The 26,455-nt window shown below is 54.3% G+C and overlaps 1 protein-coding gene across 2 annotated transcripts in view; it reads left to right on the plus strand.

The window, feature by feature from the left end:
* Positions 1 to 26,455, plus strand: part of APBA2 (amyloid beta precursor protein binding family A member 2) — a 244,275-nt gene that overhangs the window by 206,651 nt on the left and 11,169 nt on the right. For both annotated transcript variants that reach the window (XM_047766882.1, XM_047766883.1), the window contains exons 6-10: positions 11,697 to 11,842; positions 15,254 to 15,340; positions 21,043 to 21,228; positions 24,952 to 25,131; positions 26,027 to 26,239. In XM_047766882.1, coding sequence (XP_047622838.1) covers positions 11,697 to 11,842; positions 15,254 to 15,340; positions 21,043 to 21,228; positions 24,952 to 25,131; positions 26,027 to 26,239 — 812 coding nt within the window. The remainder of the gene's footprint in view (positions 1 to 11,696; positions 11,843 to 15,253; positions 15,341 to 21,042; positions 21,229 to 24,951; positions 25,132 to 26,026; positions 26,240 to 26,455) is intronic.

Below are 26,455 nucleotides of genomic sequence, written 5' to 3' on the forward strand. Positions count from 1 at the left end.
GTTAACTATTTGATTCCTTCTCTTGATTTCAAAAATTTTAAATTAATAAGTTTCCCTAACAAGCTCTAAAGATCAGCACCATCAGGAACTCTTGGGTTGAAACATGGTTGGTGTGTCTCACTGTGTCATGGATGTTATCCTCACTGGGGCTTAGGTTGTACCATATTTGGCCAGTGGAAGCCTCCTTGGGTTGGTGTCCAAGTCCTATCAGTATGACCCCAGTCATCTTTGATAGTTTCTTTGCTTTCTGGTATAGCTGGATATCTTACCATCTTAAACATCTTAACATCTTAAACATCTCTTTCTTCAGGACAAGAATAAGTTGTTCCTCCAAGGAGCCCCAGAAAATTGTATTTAGAGATCACAGTCTGTCCACTGTGGGTGCTCATTGCTACTGATTTGGTCAGAGAGGTAGGAAATGTATCTGTGGTAGGGAGATGGCTCCCAATGAACTCCACCTCCTGGTATTCATGGCCTTGGAGAACCCCCTTCCCTTGAGAGTAGGCTGGACACTTTCCCTGGCCTCTAGTGTACAGAATATGACAAAAGGGATGTCACTTCCAATATAGGTTACAGAAAACCTATGAGTTATTTCCTACTTTCTCTTGCTTTCTTGCTCTGAGAGAAGCAAAGTGCCACACTGTGAGCAGCTCTGTCCATTGCCCACAGGGGGTCTCTGGCCAGCAGCCTCATAAGTGAACTTGGAAGCAGATAGTCTCCTGTCAAGATGGCTACAGCCCTAGCCATTACAGTGACTCCAGCCTTGAGAGAGACTGTGATCAGAGGTACCCAGCAAAGCCACACCCATATTCCTGACCCATGGAAACTGAGATAATAAATTGTGTATCATTTTAAGCTGCTGAGTTTTGGGATAATTATGCATATGTATATATAGGTAAATAATATGCTGTATATTTTTAAAATAAAATATATCATGATTCAGGGAGTTCCTGTTGTGGTGCAGCAGAAACGAATCTGACTAGGAACCATGAGGTTGTGGGATCAATCCCTGGCCTTGTTCAGTGGGTTAAGGATCCGGTGTTGCCATGAGCTGTGGTGTAGGTCGCAGACGTGGCTCAGATCTGGCATTGCTGTGGCTGTGGTGTAGGCTGGCAGCAACAGCTCCGATTTGACCCCTAGCCTGGGAACCTCCATATGCTGCAGGTGTGGCCCTAAAATGACAAAAGACAAAAAAAAAATTGTAATACATCATGATTCATCCTGACCCTTTGCTAGGACTATAGGGTTTTTTACATTTTTACCTTTTCCTGTGCCCCAAATCCCTGATCTCAAGGCTACCAACATAATTTTGCACAGAATAGCAATACCAGGAGTTCCCTTTGTGGGTCAGTGGTTAAAGAACCTGACTAGGAACCATGAGGTTGCGGGTTCAATCCCTGGCCTTGCTCAGTGGGTTAAGGATCTAGCCTTGCCATGAGCTGTGGTGTAGGTTGCAGACACGGCTCAGATCCTGCTTTGCTTTGGCTGTGGTGTAGGCCAGCAGCTACAGCTCTGATTTGCCCCCTAGCCCGGGAACCCTCCATGCACCATGAGTGTGGCTTGAAAAGCAAAAAAAAAAAAAAAAAAGAATAGCCATGCCAATGTCACTGTTTTATTCCACTGATCATACAGCAGACTCAATATCAGTGTCATCAAGGACATAAGATTATACAGTAAGGATTTATTTGCATTGACTTTTGTCTTTAGAGTTTAGCCCACAGGGGATGTACCAGCAAATCATTTTGTTTGGCAGTCATTCAGAATAGTTCTCTTTGTGATTAGGTCATCACTGCATACACATTTAGATTCATTTTTCTTCTAATTCTTAGGAATTTGCTTTTTAAAATTCAGCCTTATTATGTAATTATAAAATACACAACGTCAAATATACGGAACAGGGTATATGCAAAGAAATCAAGTTTCTTTCCTTATCACCCCTCCCCGAACCCTTTCCTTCCACTACAGATAAGCATTTTTAACACTTCACATATTTTCATTATAACCACATCTTTCCCTTTCTTAGGTAAGGAGTTAAACACTCTTTTCTCTGTCTTGCTTTTTTCACTTAACCCTAAAACCTGGTGGTGATGCTGAAGTTCCACCCCACGCAGGGCAGTGTATGGAGGACTCTGCTGCTCCAGAGACACACCCGCCCACCCCCCGCCGCCCACCGACCCCACTCCTGTGCAGATAGCTGTCTCCTGTGCAGGAGCACTTAGATGGTTGCCAGTTTTTTTTGCTATTACAAATTGTGCTACAGCAAACAGCCTCATGCATATGCTTTTTCCTATTTTTGCCAGTTTTTATATTCATTATGCTTTTTCTGAGAAGGAATTCTCCCAAGTACAAGAAGCTTTTGCATAAAACCTATCTTGGGCAGATTTATGCACTCATTGGGCCTGGCTTTGACTTCCTTCCTCAACTCCCTGTTTTTGAGTCACTTCCTCCCAGTGGCCAGGCACTTTCTCTCTGTCCAGTGTCTAATGGTCCACACTGTGGGGCCCTCAGACTTTTTCTTAGTGACTCCCCAGCCTGCCTGCAGACCCAGGTGTGGCCCCTCCCCTCACGTGCCCTAGGGGTCTACTTTTCAGACAGTCTTCTCTTTTACATCAGCCTCACAGGGTCACCTTTAACCTTTAGCAGCTTCTCGGAGGCACAGTCCATGGCCATGTTGGGGCATCTGGCTCTGGGACAGGCTGGTGAGGCTGGAGAGGAAGTGGGGGCAGGCAGAGCCCTCCCAGGGCCAGGACCCCACACCCAGGTCTGAGGCCCAGTCTGTCCCTCCCTCCTGCTTCCTTTCCCTGTGCCAGTTCCAGATCCCTTCCCAGGCCAGCTCTTCCACAGTCTGGGTGCTGCCTAGATGTGGCCTCCATGCTCCTTCCCGCCTGTCCAATCAGGGCTGTGACCTTCCTCCCAGTCAAGGCAGGTGCCCCTCTTTGCCTTGGATCCACCCAATCTAACATCTTCTTCCACAGTATCTGTTACTCTGGCTACGTCTGAATGCGCCCTGCATCCATCCACGCCCCCACTCTCTTCCTCTTCTCAACTGAGATTTGGGACTGGCTGCCTCCTCTGCACCTCCCTCACACTCATCCATCTGCCTCCAAGGTCACTTGCTGGCTTCCTCATCCCTCTGCCATTGAGCACCAGGGCCTTTCCTCCCACCAGTGTGGTCACAGCTGGGGATGCCTGCTTTTCTACCATCCTTCTTTCCCTCCCTTCCTCCCTCCACCTTCTCTGTCTGTCCATCCCTCTCTGCCATTTCCTCTTCCACTGCCTGGGAGGAGAGTGTGGGAGCTCAACAGAGCCCTGCCTCTACCTGGCCTCCTCCTCCCCTTGATTCTTCCATCCCTTTGGCTTCGCTTGGCATGCATTTCCCCAGGGCTCCTGAGTCCAGCTGCCTCCTCAGCTTCTTCGTGGGACTCTGGGCTCCTGCCACCAAACTTGCCCAGAATCCACCCCCGATCTCAGATCTCTCTCAGAACTCCTCCTCAGTGAACAGCAACTCTGTCCATCCAGCCCTGCAGCCAGCTGTCCAGCCCTCCTCCTTCGGGACCCTCCAGGTCCTACTGATGGAACCTCTAGGGGAATCGATCTGTCACTGTCTGTCTGTTCCTGTCCATCACCCTGTTCCACACCATTGCCATTACCGTCACTGTCATCTTCCTCATTATCTTTATCGCTGCCATCATCACCATCACCATCATCATCATCACCATTGCTTGCTGGGACTCCTGCAGGAGCCCCCGCCGCTCTCTCTCTTTCCCCTCTGTTGTTTTCTTCTCTGCAGCCTGAGTTATTTGCTAAAGGCAAGGAGGTTGGGCTCCCTCCCTCCCCCTCTAGTGACCATCCTGGGTGTGGCCCCAGGGTTCTCCCATCTGGCTACACTTGGTCTAACTGCTAGCCTGTCCCCTGCACCAAGCCATGTGCACCTCTCCCTGCCATCCCAGGGCCTTTGCACCTGCTCTTGCTTCAGCCTAAGAAGCTCTCTCCTCCTCTCTGCCTATGGCTGTTGATTCCCTTTTGTGCTCCAAAGCTCAAGCCAAAGGGCAGCCGCTCCAGCTCCCCCTAGAGAGCAGAGGGTGCACTTCCCTGCTTCTCCTCCCCAGGGACTGTCCTGCCTCCATGCACTCACTACGGGCTATCCTGATGCAGTTATTTTGTGACTATGGGACTGTCAGCCCATGGGCTCCATGTCTTCTGTAACAGCACAGAGCCTTATGTATATGATCTTAGAAATGCTTTGTACCTGAGTCAGTGACTGTGATCTTGGGTCAGATTATTTGATGCCACATAGACCATCCTTATTTGTAAAATCAGGACACCGAGGCTTGCTGAGGGCTGGAGGGGTCTGGCGTGTTGGGATGGAGGCAGCACTTGGCTCTCTGACACCCATAGTCCTACCAGCTGCCCTCTGACTCACCCGGCTGCCCCCTCCAAGCCCCTAGGGAGCATCAGGCACAGGTAAAGGAGACAACCTGGTGCCAGGCCACTGGCTAGAAGCCTCACCACCCACCTGCAAGATAATCCCCCCAAAGGTGGCAGGGTGGGAGGTCCAAGGTGCAGCTCTGGGGACCTCCCATCCCTTCCTTGTTCAGAGAAGCCAGTGGGGCCTCTGGTTCTCCAACCAGTATTTCAGACGAAAGCTTCCTCCAACAGGGAAAACCCTGAGCACCTTATTCTTTTTGCCCAAGCTGTGCAGGACACTGATCCATGTATGCACATATATGCCAAAGAAGGAAAATCAATAGAAAAAAACCTCTCTCTGGGGAAACAGAATCTCCTTTAAACCTCTCTCTTGTTCCTTTGTTGTTCTGTCTCCCTCTGGTGGTCTCAGCTTAGAGTTCATTCAAGAGTTGAGCCAAACAAGAACAGTTCATACTCAAACATGCAAGGCCAGCTGCTTTGGTCTGAGAATACAGCTGTTTGATCCTTGGTTCTGCTGTGATTGGAATCCAGAGCCATGCCTGTGAAGCTGAACTTACCCCCGCCCCCATACTCACTTTCCAATGCATGTGGGACAGAGAGGGATCTTAGTGGCAGGTGGGTGCTGGAGACAGTAGTAGTTCTTATTTGAAGAAAGAGCAAGGCAAGAGTGACAAGGACCCCCAGTGGAGGGGCATTTGCTGGAATTGCAACAAAGGCCCCAGTTCTCCACTGGCCTGGCCCCAGGAAGCAGGTATCTGTAGGTGCAGGTGGTGGACCCCACTGCATTGGATGGTGTGCCCTTCACAGCATGACTCTGTGCTCCTCTGGTGGACCCCAGATCTGGTGGGGAGTTGGGGTAGCCTTTAATAATCTTACTCTGGGGCATGGAGTGAGACTGGAAAGGTCTGGGGAGCTGACCAAGGCCACCTTGGGGAACTGGCAAGGGGATCGTTAGAAGACAGAGCCTCAGGAAGCCTACCCCACCTTGGATGAGGGGGCGCAGAGTGCCATCTGACCCCTCCCAGACAGGGCCTGGGGACACTTTCTGAGCACAGGGTCCTGGGCACTGGCTCAGATGTGGGGTGGGTGGTTACCCCAGAGCTTCTGGGACCACCCGGACCTTCTTCTAGAACAGAGTGATGTCATCTAATGGTCACTAGTGGTTACTGCAGGGAGGGCTTGGCAGGTGACTCTCTGCAAAAGAAGAACCCTGCAACCACATTAGGGAACAATGGCATGAGATGGTAAAGGCAGAAGTGCAGGGTGGAGGCTGCTGTCTTGTGATGGACACCCTGTTCCCTCTGTTGGGGGTGGCTTCTGCCTCTACCTGGCTGGTGATAGGCCCCAGCTTGCCCACATGTGGACCATGGCTGCTGATGGATGGATAGGGAAGGCTTCTCCTGCCAGTGCCCCCCTCCTGCCCTGCTGCTTCCCCGTCCCATTCCCCCATCCCTTCCCCTGGCCCCCCAAGCTCTGCCCAGCTGGGAGAAGATTGCTCATCTCCAGAGCAAGGACACCTGAGATGGAAGGAGCAGTCTGATTTGATCCTGGCTGTGGAGCCCTGTAGGGGTCAGCTTGACCCTCGACATGGACAGGCAGGAGGGGGTGGGGTGCCTTCCTTGCGCTGCAGCGTTGAGGGGGGGAGTTGCATTCCCCACCCCCACCTGGCATGGTTCCCCCTGCTTTTTTCAGTTTTAAAATACTCATGCCCATAACACGCTTGTGGATGGAGCCCATCTCTGCTCCTAGGACACTGCTAGGCCCTGGCCCTGCCTCACTGAGCCCTCGGCCTGGGGTGAGTGGGTGCCAGGGTCAGCGGCCTAGGGATTCATGGGCTCTGAAGTGGGGCTTTTCCTGTCCTGTGTTCTCTGAGAGGCTGAGCACAGTGGCAGGCTTCCCTGTTGCTCACCCCACAAGGGGTGAGGAAACTGGGCCCAGAGCAGAGCTGCCCTACAGAGGGCCTGGTGTGTCAGTGCTGCCTTGAAGCTGATCTCTCTCCAGTCTGTGCTGGGCTTGGTAATGATGGCGCTTTATGACTTTAATAATTTGGAGTACCTGCCCGCAGAAATCATTTCTTCCTGCTCTGCCCCAGAAAGGGCCACATTGGATCTGTGGGCATGGCTGTGCCCGTGGGCACTTCACCTCAGAACTGTCCTTAGGTGCACAAGTCCAGAGCCATGATCACAGTCCCCAGAAAGATGCTGCACTGACATTCATGTGTGCACATGTGCACCTGTGCATGGGGGCATGATACGCCTGACCCACTATGGGCTTTCAGGGAGGTGAGGGGCTGGGAGGGTCCCTGAGAGTCCTGTAGGTGAGGTCCTACTGCCCGGACCTGTGGGCGGGTGGCGGGGGGGGCGGTGTGCTGTCTCATCAGAACCCATGCTGACCTAGAGGCCAGAGTGGGTGGCCAGAGAAATGTGGGTGAGGGGATGGACAGAGGAGCTGTGGTTGGCCCTGACCTTTGGGTAAGAAGACAGTGAAAACAGGATATGAAACCCTTGATTTGAACATTTCTTCCTAGGCCTTGTGCTTTTCTTGTGTTGCCTTTAAAAAACAAAACACTGAAAGGGTGAGATGATAAACCTGCCAGAAGCTAGGGAGCCTGGAGGTCCCTGCCCCTCCTTCCCCCCACCCCCTCCCTCCCTCCCTTTGACCTTCTCCAGATCCAGCCAGGTCCGCTGCCTGGGAAGAACCTTCCTCGAGAGATGCACGCAGTAGGGAGGCCATGCTGGGGGTAGTGCTGCCCCTCCATCTAGCCTCACCTCTCCCTCTGTTGGACCTAAGGCTCTTTTTTTTTTTTTTTGTCTTTTTGCTATTTCTTGGGCTGCTCCCGCGGCATATGGAGGTTCCCAGGCTAGGGGTCCAATCGGAGCTGTAGCCACCGGCCTACACCAGAGCCACAGCAACGCAGGATCCGAGCCGCGTCTGTAACCTACACCACAGCTCACGGCAACGCCGGATGGTTAACCCACTGAGCAAAGGCAGGGACCAAACCCGCCACCTCATGGTTCCTAGTCGGATTCGTTAACCACTGCGCCACGACGGGAACTCCTGGACCCAAGGCTCTTGAAGGGCACCCCTGCCCCCTCACAGCAGGGGATGCTGCTTTCCTCTAGACTCAGATGACAGAGATGGGCTGAGTGAGGACTCCAGGGTTTCACACTTGTAGAAAGTCTTTGCCAGCAGAATGTGGAAGTCGGTGTGTGTCTGTTTGTGGGACAGGGTCAGTGACTCGTGCAGGCAGGGCTAGGGGCCAAGGGCTGGGGTCTTGGGACTGCTTCCCTGAGGGTCTGGTTGAGGGTCCACAAGAACTATCAGGTTCCTGGAGGGGAGTTCCTGTCGTGGCTCAGCGGTTAATGAACCCGACTAGCATCCAGGAAGACGCGGGTTCGATCCCTGGCCTTCCTAAGTGGGCTAAGGATCCGGCCTTGCTGTGAGCTGTGGTGGAGGTCCCAGATGTGGCTCGGATCTGGCATTTCTGTGGCTGTGGTGTAGGCCAGCAGCTACAGCTCCGATTGTAGCTCTAGCCTGGGAACCTCCATATGCCACGGGTCCCAGCCTAAAAAGACAAAAAGACAAAAAAAGCAAGATTCCTGGAGGAAACCACTCAAGCACCCAGGGGAGGAGCTGCATCCCGGGGTGGGGGTGGGGCTGTGGGGGGAGGACTCCAGGGTCAGTGGGGAGAAAGGGATCCCCAGGCAGTGGCCTCATGATGCCAGCACCCTCTAAATCTGTGCCACTGGGACAGGAGCTGACCTGGGGCATTCTTGAGCTGGGACATGCCAGGGCCCGTCATTGCTAATGTTGGGTTTCTTTTAAATTTTGGAATACTTTGCCTGGTTCTAAAGCGCTGTATAAAATCGGCGGGAGCTTTGGCTCTGGTGTGAAGAGATGGTCGCTGCTTTTTTGCATCTGTGGTTTCCCCGAGTGTAGGTCTGCTGTGAGGGCCCTAGATGTAAGTCCTCAAGGCTAACAGCAAAGGTTATGACCAATTTTGGAGCTTTAATCTCAAGTCAATGGATCTGGTTTGTTGGATTGAAAGCATAATGCGTAGTTTCCCCCTGGGGAATTCTGGATAGATGCTGTATCTTCTCCCGAGGTTTAAAGAGAATGAACATTTCAGAGAGTAAGTGTAGAAACCTGCCCCGAACCCAGTATCAGCCTGAGGTTGTGTCGTTGAAGCTGCACCTTCATTCTTGGGGTGACAGTCTGCTCAGTATGTCCCCCACTGAGCCCCGGGAGCAGGGGTGGGGATGTGGGCAGGAGCTGGGACCCCAGTGTCTAGAGTTCTGGGATGATGGGGTAACAGAGGCCAGGGAAGCTTTCCCACCCCCACATGCATACACCTAAGAGTGGGAACCCCAGGTTTGGGGCTCCCATCCTGAGGGCAGGGGAGGTCCTGAGAGGCTCACAGCAGGGGAGGGAAAAGGATCAGGTTTCTAGTCTAGAAGGGCCCTCTCAGCAGCATGGACAGTAGACCCAGGTCTTAGTGCTAGCAGCTGTAACAGAGAATCATAGGCTGGGGGGCTTAGAAACAACAGAAATGTGTTTCTCCCATTTCTAGAGGCTGGAGGCCCAAGGTCAGTGGCTGGCGTGGTCAGGTTCTGGTGAGGGCCCTCTCCTGGGGTGCAGACGGCCGCCTTCTTGCTGTGTCCTCACACGGTGGAGAGAGAGCTCACTGGCTCTCTGGGGTCTCTTTCAGTAGGGTGCTAATCCCATTCAGGAGGGCTCCACCCCCATGACCTAGTCACCTCCTAAAGACCCCACTTCTCATTACCTGTTACGTTGGGGGTTAGGATCTAACGTATGTATTTGGGGGGCATAGACACATGTGGGCCATTGTGATTCATATGGGCTAGTTGAAGGTGACTCTCATTGTCCAGACTGAAATGGGGTGATGGTGGTGACAGAACTGGGGGAAAGTGGACAGACTCCAGTTAGGTTTGGTGGCAGAATGGACTGGACTCGGGATGGGGGTATATGGGGTGAAGGCCTGTGTAGCTGGGAGAGGGTATTGTCACTGTCCGAGATAAGGGCGGTGGCAGTGCCTGGGTCGGTGTGGAGGGGAGAGGGGGTTTGCTTTGGGCGTGTTGAGATGGACATCCCTGTGGGGCCTCCCAGGGGAGCCACAAGCAGGTTGTTGAGTATGTGGGGCTGGGCTTCAGACAGCTAAGGTGTCCTTTGCAAGTAGGGGACCACAGAAGCTACGGCATCTGTGGTATCTGTGTCACAGGGAAAGTGGGCAGATGAGAGGTGTTTCTGCAGCCAAACCCCAAGGATGTCAGCATTAAATGGCTGGGTCTCCACCCTGATGGAATGGCCATAGAGGGAGGAGGAGACCATAGCCAAGGACACGTGCTCAGGAAGGAGGCAGTGGTGAAATGATGACCAGAAGGGCCTACTGGATGGGAGGGCACAGAGGTCACAGGTGCTGTTGGCACTGTGGTGTCCACAGAGCAGTGAGGATAGCAGCCAGGCTGAGATATGCTGAGGAAGGAGTATGGGCACAGACAGGCAGGCCTTTCTAGACACTTGGCTTCAAGAGGGAGGAGAGAGGGGCCCACCTGGAGGCAGGGATGTGGTGAGGGAGGGTTTAACCCTGCGGGGGGGAGACTGGGGATATTCAAAAGCTGCAGGGAGATCCAAATAGGACTCTGTTCAGTGCACGGAGGGAGGGGGAGGGATGGAGTTGCAGGGGATCCTTAGATCCCTGTGGGGGCCCCACTGCTGCACAGAAAAGCAGAAGGAGGGCTGGTCAGATGCCCCTGGGTCATGGGCATATTTGAGAGCAAAAGGTGATGCCGTCAAGGACAGAGAGGGAGGGGCAGCTGGAAGTTCGAGAGGATTGGACAAAGGTATGAAAGAGCCCTGCACAGACAGTGGGGTGGGGGGGGAGAGCTTCCCAGAGGAGCCCATGAGGGTCACCAAGGGGTTCTGAGGGCATTTAAGGCCATGAATTTGTAATGGAACCACTTTGCCTTGCTGGGGGCTTTTTCCAGCCACAGGCCCAGAGGAAGCATGGGTGGAGTGTTGCCGAATCCCTTGGGGATGTGGGGTGCGAGAGCTGAGGGCATGGAGCAGGTGGGATTGACCTGGTGGACAGTGGCATCCATGCTGGGCAGGTAGATGATTTCAGAAACAGTAGGTCAAAGGTGAGACCACAGGACCCTGGCCAAGGGGAGGGTCAGGAGGAGACTGCTGGCCCTAAGGGCCAGGGAACCACAGCATATCCGGCCGTGGACACTGGAGAGGCTCCATGCAGGCCAGCTCAGGAAGGAAGGGAGACTGAGGGCCAGGGCCAAGGTTCTGAGAAAAGAACTCTGGCTGGAGGTGTGCAGTGGGAAGGAGGAGGCAAGCAGTGAAGAAAAAGTGGTCATGGGCCTCAGAGGAAGGCTGAGTGATGACCCCCAGGCTGGCAGACTGTGGACTTGGGGCCACATCCCTGGCCACTTGATTTTGTGTCTGAAGCTTTGCTGGCCCACAGCTAGACCTGCACAGGTACACACACTTGGGCCTGCTCTTGTGCTCCAGGTGCAGAGGTGGCTAGTTGCACAGAGACTGCACTGCCTAAGATCATTTGCATCTGGCCTTTTACAGAAAAGGTTTGCTGACCCTACCCTATAGTGGTCTGTCCAGTACAGGAATCACCTGTAGTCACATGTGGCTATTTATGTCAATTAATTAGGATTGCATAACATTCTAAAATTCAGTTGCTCTGTTGCATTCACCACAGTTCAATAATTCCAAAGCCACCAGAGGCCAGTGGTTACCATATTAAACAGAATGGAGATGGAACCTTCCAAGGCAGCAGATGGAGCAGGGAATATGTCGCCTAGCCTGGAACTGGGGTGCATTGAATGGGAGGGGCTAGAAAGGCCTTGTGAGGGGGCTGCAGGCAGAGCCCTGTGCACAGAAGCAGAGGACTGGAGGGCAGCGGGCATTTGTCTCCAGAGCTCCCAGAGGGCCCTGGAGCAGGCATGGAAATGTTTGGGAATGGGTGCCTCTGGGATTGCAGCACATGCCTGTCCCCCTGGAAGCCCAAGTGCCTTGAGTGACAGCTGCCTGGAGCCCCAGAACTGCCCTCCTAATACTGTGCGTGCAGTTTCCTGGGCTGGGTGTTGATTTTGTGCAGTTACTGGCAGAGTGTGCCGTGGAATCACAGGGCAGGAGCCCAGCTTCCTCTACTGGCTGCAGACAAAGGCGATGTCCCTGATGCCTGGTTCCTTTGTTGTCCAGGAATCTGATAACTGTGCCCCCTTCAGTTCCAGGGCCCTGTGAGCCAGAAGACCTCATTGATGGGATCATCTTTGCTGCCAACTACCTGGGGTCCACACAGCTGCTTTCGGAGCGGAACCCTTCCAAAAACATCAGGATGATGCAGGCGCAGGAGGCTGTCAGCCGGGTCAAGGTAGGAGCAGCCCAGGAGCACCTTGGTTCAGTTCAGGGGCCACTGGAGCCGAGTGGGTGACACAGGGCCTCTGTCCAGCTCTGACCCTATTTCCTGGGGTGCAGAGGATGCAGCTCATTAATGAGGAACTGCCACTGCCCCCACCCCCAAATGCAACTGTTAAAATATGACTCTTCAGAAGCATTCCAGACCCAAAACATGTACGTATAGAGCCTCCCATCCCATGTTGATAGTCTGTGTATCTTTAGTGCCAAAGGGCCTGCAGAAGGGGAAACAAAGAAATTATATGTTTTATGTAAATTCCCTTTGGTACTTGCAGCTCTTGTTTGGAAGGGTGGGTGCAGGGGGCAGTGGGAAGACAAAGCGAGTCAGCAAAGCCAACAGGTCAGCAAGGAGGGGTACGGTGGTCTAAAGAGGTGCCCCTCTGGGCCACATGGGGGGAGGGGGAGGAAGGATGTCAGCTGGCCCCCTCACCCTACTGTCATCTCTTTGGCGAAGGGAAAGGGGGTTTGAGGCTTGAGCCCAGTGCAGTGGTTGAGGGAAAGGGAAGCAAGCCCTGGGCCCTCCCCGCCCATCAGACCCCAGCCCAGCTCCAACCACTCAGCCTCTTCTCCATCCTCAGTGGTGCCCTTGTTGCCCCGGGTGGGGGTCAGTAATTCCCACATGTGCTTCTGATCAGCCTGTGTGCTCCACGGGCTGGGAGCTGCCCCTGGGGTCCTGACCGTGGGACGGAAAGAGCCCTCCTGCGCCTTCCTTCTCTTTGTGCCCATCTGTTTTTCTTTTCTCTTTCACGCTGCTCAGAGGATGCAAAAGGCTGCTAAAATCAAGAAGAAAGCGGTGTGTAGGGTGTGGGGGTGTGCTTGTGTTTCTGTGGCGTGCCTTGTGCCGTTGCGGGGGGAGGCTAGGAACAGAAATGATGTAGCAAACTTTTTTTCCGCTTCGCCAATGCCAGACTTTTGAATGAAATCACACTTTTTCTTAACCGCCCACTTACAGAAGCATTTACTCATTGCCCTTTTTCATTTTTCTCTTTTGAGTCTCCATGAGCTAGAGCATGGCTGCTGCGTGATGTTGCCGTTGTGTGTAGACATTTTTAAGTGCAGCATTTGATGTGACTGTATGATGCGTTTCATGCCTAGGCCCCCTGTACAGAATTAATTAAATCGTTCTGATATTTAAAGACTCATTAAGTTTAATTTACTGGATCAGGATGATGAGAGGCGCAGTTTTCCCAGGAGGTGCTTTTTCTTGAGAAGTTTCTGGAGCATGGGCAGACTTTTAAAAATCTCCGGTTAACCTAGCTCTTTGTTCATCAGCCTCATCATTTAGTAAACGCTGAGCATATTCTAACCATTGTCCTGATGTAAGAAATAGCCAGCCCATGGTGTCTGAGGGGCTGGCTTGGCCCCGGCTTGTTGCTTAAACAGTAGAGTTAGTCTGGATGTGCCCTCCTGGAACCCCGCCTTCTGGCGGTGTGGTCAGAGGATCCGTCTGGGGTCTCCCTCTGATGTTTGCTTTTTGCCCAGCAGCCTCTCCTTTGATTCTTCCAGCTGCAGGAGAGGAAGGAACTTGAGCATCTCTCTCTGCTCAGGCTCTCTGCTGAGTGCCTCCAGGCAGAGTGGACGGGGCTTGCTTCCCCTAAAGGAGGTGGCTCCCTGCCCACAGTTACCTGGTGCCCCTCTGGGCAGCTGGAGCAGGAAGGCAGTGTGGACCACAGTCTGTTCCTCAGACCTGAGGTCAAGAGACGTCTGAGGGGTTGGGCGCAGGCAGACCCAGGTCAGAACAGCTTCAGCGGCCAGCCAAGGCCAGCTGATGATCTCCCTGAAGGGTGCTCCTTCTCTCAGACAGGGAGCAGCACAGGCTTATTCCAAGGGCCCCCTCACTGGTCTGCCCACAGCTGGCCAGGCAGACAGTAATGGGAGGGTTCTCCTAAGTGAGCCGTGTCCCCAGCAGGATCCCCACACCCCTGACTTGCTGGTGACTGTAGGGTTACGGTCCCCATTGTTTGTGGTCCTTCTGTAGGGCCTATGCTGCTGTACCCCTCTTCCTTCTTGCAGCAGGGGGTACTGATGGGGCGACCTCTCTGTCCCTCATCCATCTCCCCCCAGCTTGAGCCCAAGTCAGCTCTGAGTTTGCCCCTGTTCTCCCATCAGGTGTACCACGACTCTGGTTTCTTCCAAGAGTGTCCCTAAAACCAAGGTCCAGACACACCTGTTCTACTTCTGGCCCAATTTACTTTTTGGAAGGAAGATTTTGAGCACAGTCCCACAATATCACCTTTAAAAGTCTGTGGATGTAGACGAGAACCTGATCCTTAAAAACCGAGAATGTAGTTCCTTCATGGTCCTGCAGGCCATTTTCAACTGCAGCAGTTTGGACCCTTCTGTTTATAGTCAGTTAAAAGCAGTGTCACCCTGTTTTAGACCAAGGGCCCCAAAGACCTTTTCCCCTGAAGACTGAAGAAAAATGCAGCTTTATCTTTGTAGTCTGGGGCCTCTCTGCGACTCAGAATTCTTAAGGGATGGTCAGCAGGGGGATTTTGATTTCAGATTTTCTAGCGAGGAATTAAATCACAATTTCTGCTCCTTTGAAGTGAAAGATACACTTCTCTGGGCACCCCACTGACCACAAATGACTGTTTACTTCAGTGGGCAAACCAAAGCACTTCAGTGGGCATTTCATCACCACTGTGCAGCAGTTACTGGGGTTCCCACAGATGTTAGAACCTCTGACAGGCAGTCCTGGCTTGAGGCAGACCCTGAGCGATGCACTCAGCTTCCAGAACATTCCTTCACACATCACTAGCAGCCCTGCGATGCACCTACTCAGGAGGTGATCAAACGGGTGTTTGTGGGACGGCTTCTGCCGGGTCCTAGAGAGAGGCAGCACGTGGTCCAGTCGGGGCCCGCTTTCCTTTAGGGCTTTTGGAAGACTGATGCTGCTGGGGGCTTGACGTGACTGTGGCTTTAAACCAGAAGATAACGCGGATGTGCTAAGCCACACTCTTTGGAAATGTGTTCCTCTTTTCCTGGGGGCCCTTGGAATCTCAAGTCCAAGAATGTAGCTCCAGGACACAGACCCTGAGTACCCACTGGGTCTGGCAAGGCTTCTCCAGGGGTTGAGGGTCTGCACTTTGCATGCTGTGACACAAGCCCCAGGCATCCGGCCCCCCTTGTGCTTGGCTTCCTGGAAGCGGTCCCCTCCCGCCTTCCCCTACCCTGTGCAGACGCCCCGAGAGCTCACTTAGCTGAGGATGCGCTCGGAGGAGCCCTGCCTTTAGACTCCCATGGCTGCTTCTGCCGCGGAGCTTTTCCCTCTAGGGGCGCTCAGGGTCCTTAGTGAGATCGGCAGGCCTTTGTTTGAGTTAGTTCTTTTTAAAGGTTTGTAACAGTCTGCACCATCCTTTCTTAGAATTCTGAGGGGGATGCCCAGACTCTGACCGAAGTGGACCTCTTCATCTCCACCCAGAGGATCAAGGTGTTAAATGCGGACACACAGGTGAGCCTTGGAAGACGGTCATTTAAAATCTCGTAAAGGAGCTTCCAGGAGAGCAAGGTTGAGCTGCAGATTTCCCTCTGGCGGGGTGAGACGGCTGTCCCCGGGACAGTCCCCCCTGAGCTCCTACTGGGGAGCAGAGCAAGCTGGGTGGCAGCAGCCCTGGGCTGGGAGGGGTGAAGCTGGGGATCAGGTCTCTACAGCAGCAATAGGGATGAAGAAGAGACAGGATGAAGGGGAGGCGAGGGGGCGGGCCTGTGTGTGCACATCGGGATTCTGGAACGGCCTCTCGAGGCCTCTGCATGCCGGCTGGGAAATGGAGCTAGAGGGGGGAATCCTGGCGGCCCTCGGTGCTCCAGCGGGGTGGGTCTAAGATTTTCTACCTGTAGACCCTGTGCCCAGATTGTGTCTGACCTCAGTTCTGGTCATCCTTCCTTTACCTGCATCCCTGCAGGAGCCTGCTATTGTGCAGAGACAGGAAACAGACACTCAGCCAGAGAGGAGGTTTTGGGCTGAGGGGCTCGGGTAGATGGCGGGGGTTGGGGGGGAAGGCCCCGGTGGGGTTGCTGCCTGAGACTTGCCCTGTGGAAGGGAGGCAGGCAGCCATGGAAAGAGAGGGGGAGGGCCCTCCTTACTCTGGGGATAGGTGAGACATTGGGTGATGGTCCCCTCACTCCTTGCCATGGACAAGTGATCTGTGTGGTGACACTAGGCGGGTGGGCAGCTGGTTCCCCAGCACCCTTTGCCTGAGGGTGTTAGCGTCCAGCTGTGACCTTGCTGGGGTTGATTACAACATTGGAAAAGCAAAATGGTGATTTTCTAATTATGTCATGCTCCTAACTTCTACCATCTGACGGGTGCTTCTGTGCAGAAGAGCTGCTTTTTCTTTTCTCCTCTTTTTCTCTCTCTCTTTTCACTGTGGACTCATGGATTTTTTTTTAAAGCTTGTGTTATAATCCATTACCACTGTGATTCTTTCTGGTGCTCAAATTATCTCAGATCTGGCCAGAGACCCTCCCACTGGGCCCTGTGTCATCCTGGCATCCTGCCTTCAGTCTCTGAGCATGTCCTTCTTCCTGAGACAGTGAGGTGTTCTGAGCCCCCTTTGCACTCCCTGCCCCAGTCCTGGAACCAGCCATCTCTTTGGAGCCCTGGTTCCTTGCCGTGAGGAGTGACACACAGAAACAGAGACGCAGGTGCTGGCTGTACCCATTGTTGCGGGCGGGTGTGTGTGTGTGGGCATTGACCCTGGGCCCTTGAAATGAACAGAGCTGGACAATAAGTTTTTAAAATCCAAGAGTTCATGTATACATGCCTCCTATTCAAGACCAGTACCAGAGGGTCCTGCCCTCTTTCCATCCCCACCCTCATCGCACAGTGTAGACTTCAGGGTCACAACTCCCTCCCTGTGTTTTTTCATTTCCTGTCTCCTGGAATTGAAGCTGCTTCTTTGAATTTGCAATTCAGCATATAGACTGTGCTAATGGCTGGGCTCTGAGAGGAGCACAGGAGGGCTCTTAGGTATCGGCTGAGCTGACTGTCACCTCTCGGGCCCAGTGGGCAGGAAGACTTGACATTCGGAGACAGAGGAGGCAGCAGGTATGTCTTAGAGCTGGAGTGGCCCCATGACATGCCTCCTGCCAAGCCCCTTCCAGCCTAGCCCGCTATCCAGGCCCTTGGCACATCCCACCGTGGGCAGCAGAGGCCTCCTTCCTCCTCAGAGGTCCGTCCCCATGTCCAGGCCTGTGCTTCATTCCATTGATCTTTGTGTCCAGCTGCTCTGCCCCCCTTCATGGGGCCTTGCATTTGGCAAGAACTCAGGGAGTCACCCAATGGGTCAGGTGTAGGACACATCACAGCCTTGGGCTTTGTTTCCTGATCTTTTGTAGGCAAATCATCTGGATTAGTACCTCCCTCCCACTTCTCTAGCCCCCATCTTTCATCCGCTGCCTGTCAAGGTCCCAAAGGCCACCCTGGGTTCAGGAAGTTGATAAGAGGCCTCACAGGATTTGGCATATAGCCATACTCATGGCTGTGCTTTACTGCCACACCAGGATGTGGAGCAAAACCAGTGAAGGAGAAACTGCGTGGGGCTGAGCTCAGGGGAACCTGGAGTCCTCCCCCTGTGGGGTCACGCAGGATGAGCTTAAGTTCCCAGCCACAAGCTGTGACAGTGCGTGTGAAGTGTAGGCTGTTGGGGAAGCTCAAGGGCATCAGCGCCTGAGGTCTTCACCAGGGCTGTTCACACAGGCACCTGTTCTGTGGGCATCAAAGTCCAGACTCTGGAAAGTAAGCAGGGCTCAGGCTGGACCACTCTGCCTGCCAGGTGCCTTACACATCATGAGCTATTCTCATCAGGTCTCATGGCAGAAGCCCTCCTGAGACCCAGGTTCCCAGGCCAGACAAGGGCCACCTGCGGGCAGCTGTTCTGAGAACGGCGTAAGGCCTGCTGTGCCAGCCTGCCTTTGCACAGCCTATGGTCCCTCAGTTGCTGCAACCCTGGGCCTGAAAGCTGGGCCCATCTCTGAGAACCTGAGGTCTTGGAAAAGTTTCTGAACATGTTGGAGCCTGGGCAATGCTCGGAGGAGAGCCTCATGTTAGGTCCCTCGAGGGCTGGTGAGGGAGCTGAGAGCAGGGCTCACCGTGCAGCCACCACTCTTCTCTCCATCCTTTGCTTCTTCTGAGTCTCTGGTGCCTGAACAGAGCCCACAAATAAGATGTTGGCTCACAAGAATGGACAAAGCCAGAGGCAGGATCTCCATTGCCTTCTTGTTTAAGTTGGACTTCAACCTGGATGGGCTTCCCATCCCACTGGCCACAGCATTGTGGCCACATCATGATGCAGCTGCTGCCGGGTGCCCACCTCTCAGGTACAGAGCAGGGCCATGCCACAATGCCAGCTCTTTGCCCCACTGAACTTTTCCTGAAGCTCTGCTTTCTCAAAGTCAGTTCTTGAGCTCTCTCCCAGAGTCTTGGCCACATCACAACGACATGAACCTCCCAGCATCTTCCCATTCCCACCGAATGAGGGCTCTGTTACTGTCTGTCCAAAGGGCCTGGGGCTCCTCTCCTTTCACCTCTAGTGCTCCTGCCATAGTTCTGTGCCCTTACACTCTGCAGAGAGCTGGATGGGCCCCCAGAGTCACAGCTTCTGCCCTGGGGACCATGTAAGACCCTCCAGTGTCTGCTGGAGGTACCCCATGGCTCCCCAGTCTCTATAAACAGGAGACCTCAGAGACCCCTTTGTGGACTGCCCCAGGGACATGCTTCTGGTGACTCAGATCTGGTGTGGAGGGGATACTTCCCTGATCTCCAGCCAGATATCCCAAGAAAGCCAGAGGCCACCTAGGGCTCAGGTACACAGCCAAGGGTGGGCCAGCTGTGCCAGGCCAGGGAAGGGGCAGAGAGAGGATGACATCATGGACCAGGACAGGGCCCTCTACACGCATCCACTCATCTCAACTTGGTGAGAGACAAGCCTGTCACAGTCCTTGCAGCCACACTGGTAGTCTCCGAGGGTCAGCCTAGGGTGTCCTCCCTCTTCTCTGGTTGAACCTCTGCTTGTCCGAGGTATTCATAGGGTGTTTTCATTTCTGGCTTCCCAGTGGAAAGCCCCAGTCCCATTGGGATGCCCCAGCCCAGTAATCTCTCCTCACTTTGCATTTGTGTGGTCGGCTGCCCTGAGCCTTGCTTTCTGTTCATCTCCTCCCCCTCCCAGCATAGCTGGTGCATCTGCACAGATGGGGTTCCCTGCTTGGGAGTCCTCATTCCTCAGGGGGGTAGCTCTGCCTGGGTCTGCTCCCCAGCCCAGGGAGAGTCCTTCCTGCCCATCCCCTCGGTGGAGCCTGCAGAGGGGCGTGAGGGCTGATGACCTGGTCCTACAACTGCTTAGCAGGGAGCAGCCCTCCTGTGGGTTGGCAGTCAAAGTCCCACTGTCCTCTGGGTCCTGTCCCCCTTACGTGAATAGACCGGAGTCAGGAGGGAGAACTCGGGGTGTTTTTACACACGGTTTGGAAATGGGTCTGGTGGAATCACTCTTTCCTCCTTCCATGATGGAATGCTGATGGCACTTCCTTGCTTATGGTGTCTTGAGTTGGAGCCCTCTGTATGGGGGGAGGCCAGGGCTGGTGGGGGTGGCAGGCCGAGGGACCTGCCATTTCATTGGCTGCCCCAAGTGGGAGAGCCCGTTCCCTGCTTCCTCCTGCATGTCCTGGTATCTCTCAGCTGGCCGTGGGGAGAGGGAAGATGGCACAGGGTTAGTGGGGGTGGGCGGCATGGCACTCCCTGCACGTGAACTGACCGAGCCCTGGCCTCCTTGGGCTTTGGGATCACTGGGGGTAAGGAGAACATAGCTGGGAAGTTGGGTCAGGAAAGTTCTATGAGCTGTGGTCTGGCCACCTGGCTGAGGTGTTTGGGGTGACTTGTCCAGTCGTGGGCAGTGTGAGTAGCTTGAGAGCTTGCTCTGAGGCAGTCCAGGATGAATTGGAAGAGAGCGGTGGCAGGAAAGTGGTTTGACTAAAAGATGAAAAGTGTGGCAGAGGGTCTGGGAGGTGGGAACAGATGGGGAGACCTAGGATGCTACAGACAAGTGGCAGACAGCCTTCATCTGTGGGGAAGGGGCCCCTGTCATTGGTGTGAGCTCAGAGCTGGGGCAGAAGGGCATTTCTGACACCTGGGGGTTGAAGCAGGTGTTTCTGAAAGTGGCCAGAAATCAGGAGATTCTGAAGAGCTACCTGCTACTGTGTTCTTTCCTGGAAGGTGGCTCTTGTGATAAACCATTTCCACAGCCTTGCCAGAAAACTCATCGGCTCCAGGAAGGCTAGTGTGGGGCCATGTCTGCTGCAGAAGTGGATTCTGTGAGGAAAAAGGGCAGCAGGGTTGCAGAAATGCCCAGTTTTCTTTTGTGGAAAGAGAAAGAAGGTATATAGGACCAACTGATTATGTTCCTAGAGCCTCTGAGTGCAGCCTTGTTAGGTAGGTGTCCTGGACACCATGCTCAGTGGAAATTTCTGTCAGGACAGAAGCCATCAAGAGTAATGGACCTGCCATGGCCCAAGGGGCTTGAAAGGCTGCGAAGACTTGTGGATCAGAGTCAGGCGAGCTGCCTCCATGTCATTGCATCCTGTCCTGAGCCTAGGCTGCTTGGGCTCCCTGGGATGAACCCATCCCTGGAAAATGTTAGCTCTGAAGCCTTCCTCCTCTGTGTGGCAGGCTGTCTGGGCCAGGCTCCCTCCTTGAAGGGAAGGCACTCTCTCCAAAGCCACAGATGGCCTCTGATTGGGTGCAGGCGGGCCTCAGCGTGTGACAGGCTGCTGAGCTTCCCTGCATAGGACCAAGAGCTCCACCCAGCATCAGGCCTCCACAATTGTCACTTTGGAAGCCTTGGGGCTAAGGTGAAGGCAGGTCACCTTGACTGTGGATCACCTCCCTAAAAGCTCTGTTCACTGGGGCAATGGCTCTCCCCAGGGGGGACTTTGTCCCTCTGGATGTTTGGCCACAGTTGGAGACCTTGGTGGTTGTCACAACTTGGGAAGAAGGTGAGTAGAGGCCAGGGATGCGTTAAACGTCCTACAGTGCACAGGACAGCCCTCCCAGCACAGAGCGGTCCAGCTCCAAAAATCAGGAGTGTCAAGGTTGAGCACCCCCAAATCGGCTATTTTAAGGGCTTGCTCCCCATAACGTGGCCCTTGTGCCTCCCCCAACAGGAGACCATGATGGACCACGCCCTGCGCACCATCTCCTACATCGCAGACATCGGAAACATCGTGGTGCTGATGGCCAGGCGCCGCATGCCGAGGTCGGCCTCTCAGGACTGTATCGAGACCACCCCTGGGGCCCAGGAGGGGAGGAAGCAGTACAAGATGATCTGCCACGTGTTCGAGTCCGAGGACGTAAGTAAGCGCAGGCGCGATGTTCCTTCCAAGGGCCCAGGCCCACTGGGGCTGTAAATCTCAGGCCCTTTAGAAACCCAGTGTCAGCTGGAGGTCCTGTGCACCATTGCAGGAATGGAAGCAATGGCATTACCATAAGTTTGCAGAGACTGTGAACACAGCTCCATGTTGCTTCATGAAGTAAGTTCTTCAAGAGTTGTTGATAAATGGAACCATAGGATTTCCCTGGTGGCTCAGTAGGTTAAGGGTCTGGCATTGTCACTGCTATGGTTCTGGTCACTGTTGCTGTGGCTCAGATTCCATCCCTGGTCTGGGAATTTCCACATGCTGCAGGTGCAGCCAAAAAGAAAAAGATAAAATGGAACCATAGTTCAATATATGGAGGGAGCTCTCTAACGAGGTCCTTTAGCAAAAACTTCGTTCTCCCCAAAATAGCCCTTGACTGACTTTTTTTGTTGTTCACACTCACGCATGTCAGGGTTTCAAACTGAGAGGCACTTCTGCTTTTGCTCACGGCCATCTCAGTCCACACAAGCTAGAAAACACAGCGGACTCTTGGACAACACGGGTTTGAGCTGCGTGGGTCCACTTAAGGGTAGACCTCATCAGTAGTAGATACTACATGTGACCGAGTTGCCTGAATCTGCAGATCCTGAACTGCAACACAGAGGAATCGTAGCTATGAAGGGCTGAGTATAAGGTAGACACAGATTTTTTTTTTTTTTTTTAGACTATGAAGAGTGCATCCCTAACTCCCGTTTTGTTCAAGGATCAGCTGTAATTCTGAAGTTTAAAATACTGCAGAGTCACTAAACACTTTGACTCTTTCCTTAAATGGGATGAGAGCATCTTTCTGAGCCTGAAAGAGGCGGAAAGGGACTGAAGAAGGGAGCTCCACCTCTCTGCTCCCCACACCCCCCAAAGGCAGATCTTACCCAGGACGCCCCAGGAGGCAGCCACTGATCTGTTCCTATGATGTCACCAGGCTAAGGTTTTAAAAACTTCTCTCTCCTCCATGGACACTGGGAAAGGGCATTCTCCTTCAGCAAAGGACTTCAGGATGTGTCAGGGGCCTGGAGCAATGGGAAGGGTCCCACTGTTTTCGGGTTTGAATGCAGGGTGGGTGGAGGCAGTGATCTTGCTAAGAAGTTGAAGTCAACCACGAGTGCTTTGAAGCAATGACATTTATTTATTTATTTATTGCTTTTTAGAGCCACACCCATAGCATATGGAGGTTCCCAGGCTAGGGGTCTAATCGGAACTACAGCTGTTGGCCTACTCCACAGCCACAGCAATGCAGGATCCGAGCTGCATCTGTGACCTACACCACAGCTCACGGCAACACCAGATCCTTAACCCACTGAGTGAGGCCACGGATCGAACCTGCAACTTCATGGTTCCTGGTTGTATCCATTTCCACTGTGCCATGACAGGAACTCCAAGCAATGACACATTTATAGGAGAAGAGATTTAAATGTGGACCCACTGGTGCACACGTGTGCTCCTTTCCCCATGAAACATACAGACGTGTGTGGACACTGGCACAGGCATTTTTGTGTGCCTCACGGCTAGAGGAGGTCTCAGAGACCTGGTGTTGGGGGAATGTGATGGGCCTGGAGAAGGGCTGCTGTGATGGGTGGGGTGCAGAGGGAAGCAGGCCAAGTTGCAGAGGGTGACAGTCTGGTAAGGGGAGCAGGAAGGGACCCTGAGGTACCAGCCGTGTGACCTGGGTGCTTAGGTGGCCTTGGTTTCTCAATTCCGTGGGAGAGAAAGCTGAGAGCAAAGGCAGGAGTGGATGGGGCTCCAGGTGGTCTTTGAAGGCTTGAGGGAAAGACCAGTGGGAGGGGTGTGAATGGGACAGAGCCGCTGCCTGGAGAGTCAGACCCTGATGCCTGGTGGTGGCTCCCCCAAGTTGGTTGCTAGCATGAGTGAGGGATCCAAGAGTCTGGTGAGAGCAGAGTGGAGCACCTGGAGAAAATGGAAGGTGGCCTTAAGGGTCATGATGGCCCCCTCAGAGTCTCTGTTTCCCCCCCATAAGGTGGATACTGGCGTGGATGAGCTGCAGAAATGAAAGTCCTGGGGGCTGGGCAACTTCCTCTCCCCTCCTTCACCCACACACAGAGGCCACCTCTGAGTGCGCACCTCTGATGCCAGCCCCTTGGGGGAGGCTCCCCCAGAGTCTACTCGGGACTGTCCCCAGCCAGGGTAGGAGGGATGCCAGGACGCCGGGCAGATGGGGGGGATGGGAGACTGCAGCTTGCAACTGGTGGGAAGACACTGGACTGCAACCCACGGAGCCCAGGCATGGACAGCCTCGGCCCCCAGGTAGTGGGCAGTGGGCGGAGTGAGGGGAATAGAGCGATGCTCTCACACACTCTTCCCAGCCAGGGAACAGATGGACCCAGAAGCCTGGGTGGGCAGGGCAGGTCCAGCTCTCTGGGGTGTCCTGTGCCTCTACCCCAAACACTTGGATCAGCTTCCTCCCAGAAGCTCCAACCCCCAGCTTCCATAACTCCCCAACCCAAGCCCTGCTGTGGTCTGGGCCAATGGTGCCACCTGGTGGCCTCAGGGCTCCATGCCTGGTCCTCCCTCAGCGAGCAACCAGACTGCCAAGAGGCTGCTCCTAGGGGTGGGCAGGGCTCCGTCCTGCGAGTGGACACAGGCTTCCCTCCTGCAGACTGTTTGGGGCCCAGTTGGGGAGGGCTGTCCAGTCGGTACTGTTTAAAGGAAGGACTCTGGCCTTGGCCTCTGTTACCTGGCCCAGCCCTTTCTTTCACAAGGGCTTTTTCATTTGCAGCCTGTGAATTGTGCAGCATGTAGAGTGAAGTGGGCTTTAGGTCAAACCCCTTGATTCCACCTGTTTTGAGGTCCTGTTGACCCAAGGTTTGCTGGGGGCACCTGTGCAGAGGCCCCTTTTTGGCAACAGGGAGGTAGAGGGTAGATGGGTGCTGGAGCCTCTGCAGCCTGGGGCTGAGGGGTCACTGGGGGTCCCACTGCTTCTCTTGGGCTGCCCAGCTGCCATTCACCTGACTCGTCCCGAGAGCTGGGTCTTAGCCCTTGTTTCCCGCCATCCTTATCTGTGCACCAGCAGGTGGCACGTAAGCCCCATGTCCAGGCCTCTGCAGTGTCAGAGATTCAGTAGAGTCCATAGATGTGGTCCTGTTGAAATAGAAAGAAGTGATTGCTCTATGATTTGCCCTGTGCTGGTGTCCCTGAGGCCCCATGCTTCTTGGCCTCAGTCTGGTGCCTCCCCACAAAAGTGGCTGGCCACACACCCTGCCTCCCTGGCTGGATGGGTCTTATTGCTGCTGAGAGATAAAGGCTTGATGGATGGCTAACAGTCTCTGTGATGCTCCCCAGAGGACACCTCCAGTCTGTGTTTGGAATAAGATGGGTGGAAAGCAAATACGGTGCAGTCACCAGTGAAAACAGCAAAACTATGATAGGTAGCAAGTAATTCATAACATCCCCAGACATTATTGCAATCTGTTCTTAGTCTTAGGATGTCTAAGACTTATGGCAGCTGGGGTTGGGTCGGGCGGGGGCAGCAGGCCCTGATGGGTCCAAGGCAGCACCCCCACAGAGACCCACAGTGGCGTGTGGGTGGGAGAAAGCTCTCTCAGGACCCAGGCCACGGTCTCTCTGCTGCTTCCCTTCTTGAAGCCCAGGCAGGGGCCCCTTGCAGACTGTGCCCTCCTCTCCAGTGGGCACCCCTCCCCACAGGCTCAGCTGATCGCCCAGTCCATCGGCCAGGCCTTCAGCGTGGCCTACCAGGAATTCCTGCGGGCCAACGGCATCAACCCTGAGGACCTGAGCCAGAAGGAGTACAGTGACATCATCAACACCCAGGAAATGTACAACGACGACCTCATCCACTTCTCCAACTCAGAGAACTGCAAGGAGGTGGGCGGTTCTGTGTGGGAAATTCTCATGCATCTCGGCGGAGGGGTGGGGCACTCTAGACCTTCCTGGATGGGCACAGTCCCCTGAAACGCTGCCCAGATGTCCCTCTCCTCCTGCCATCAGAGCAGAGCACTTGTGTGTGTTGTGTGTGAAATGAGGTGTCCTTGTAACAAAGAGGCTGATGACAGTCTTAATGACCTTGAGAATGCGCCTTGTAGTGCTGCTGTTAGACGGTGCTCAGCCCCTGGGAGGTGTTTCTGAAAAGCATGTGGGAGGCACTTTTGAAACTGAGGACTTGGATGCTCTGCCCAGGGGAGTTAGGAAGCTGAGAGTAGTGGAGGCCTTGGCTGGTGCCAGTGGGCTGCTTAGGGGTGACTAGAAAGTTCTTCTGAGTCAAGAGAGTGTAGCCTGGGTGTAGCCTGTACCCTCACAGCTTGTCAGTGAGTGACAAGCTGTGATCCTGGCTGTTACTGAATGAATGAAGGACAGGCAGCTTTCTTAGAGTGACTCCTTAGGCGGAGAGAAAATAGAAGGCCTTTTCTAGACAAGAGCGGAGGCTGGAGCAGGGTTTGTGTCTGGCCTCAGAACATTCCTCTGGCCTCCATGGGTTTGGGAGCCTCCATGGGTTTGGGAGTGGTAAAGGAGCGGGAGCCAGGACACCGGGGTCAGTCTGAGGCTGGGGAAGTTGATGCTGGCGGGAAGGGGAGGGAGTCTCTGCTCTGATTCCCAAGGGTGGGTCCAAGGAGGGCTTGGGAGCCAGAGCTGGGCATGGCCAGGGGGGCAGTGGGCAGCACCAAGGGCCCAGGGTCAGGCCAATCCTTCCTCAGGTGCTGGGCAGAGGCCTGGTGCTCAGCCCCCATCTCGGGTGCCTCTTACTCTGCCGATTTCCTTGCAGCTTCAGCTGGAGAAGCACAAGGGAGAGATCCTGGGTGTGGTGGTGGTGGAGTCGGGCTGGGGCTCCATCTTGCCCACAGTGATCCTGGCCAACATGATGAATGGCGGCCCGGCCGCCCGCTCGGGGAAGCTGAGCATCGGCGACCAGATCATGTCCATTAATGGCACCAGCCTGGTGGGGCTGCCCCTTGCCACCTGCCAGGGCATCATCAAGGTGGGTGCACGGAGCCATTCCTTGCTTTATCCTTGCTGCTTGGAAAACTCCACTGACCCATGGGGAAGCTGAGCCCAGAGAGCCCCACCCAGTGACTTTGAACCCAAGACTGTACCCAGTCACTGACCTCAGAGAGAGACCTGGGCTGCCCCTTACTGGGGGTGGGGGGTGGGAGAGGGGATGTCTGCTCTCACTGAGCCCAATCCTGAGCCATGC

This window comes from Phacochoerus africanus, chromosome 2 (genome assembly GCF_016906955.1).
Source record: "Phacochoerus africanus isolate WHEZ1 chromosome 2, ROS_Pafr_v1, whole genome shotgun sequence".
NCBI classification, from domain to species: Eukaryota; Metazoa; Chordata; class Mammalia; order Artiodactyla; family Suidae; genus Phacochoerus; species Phacochoerus africanus.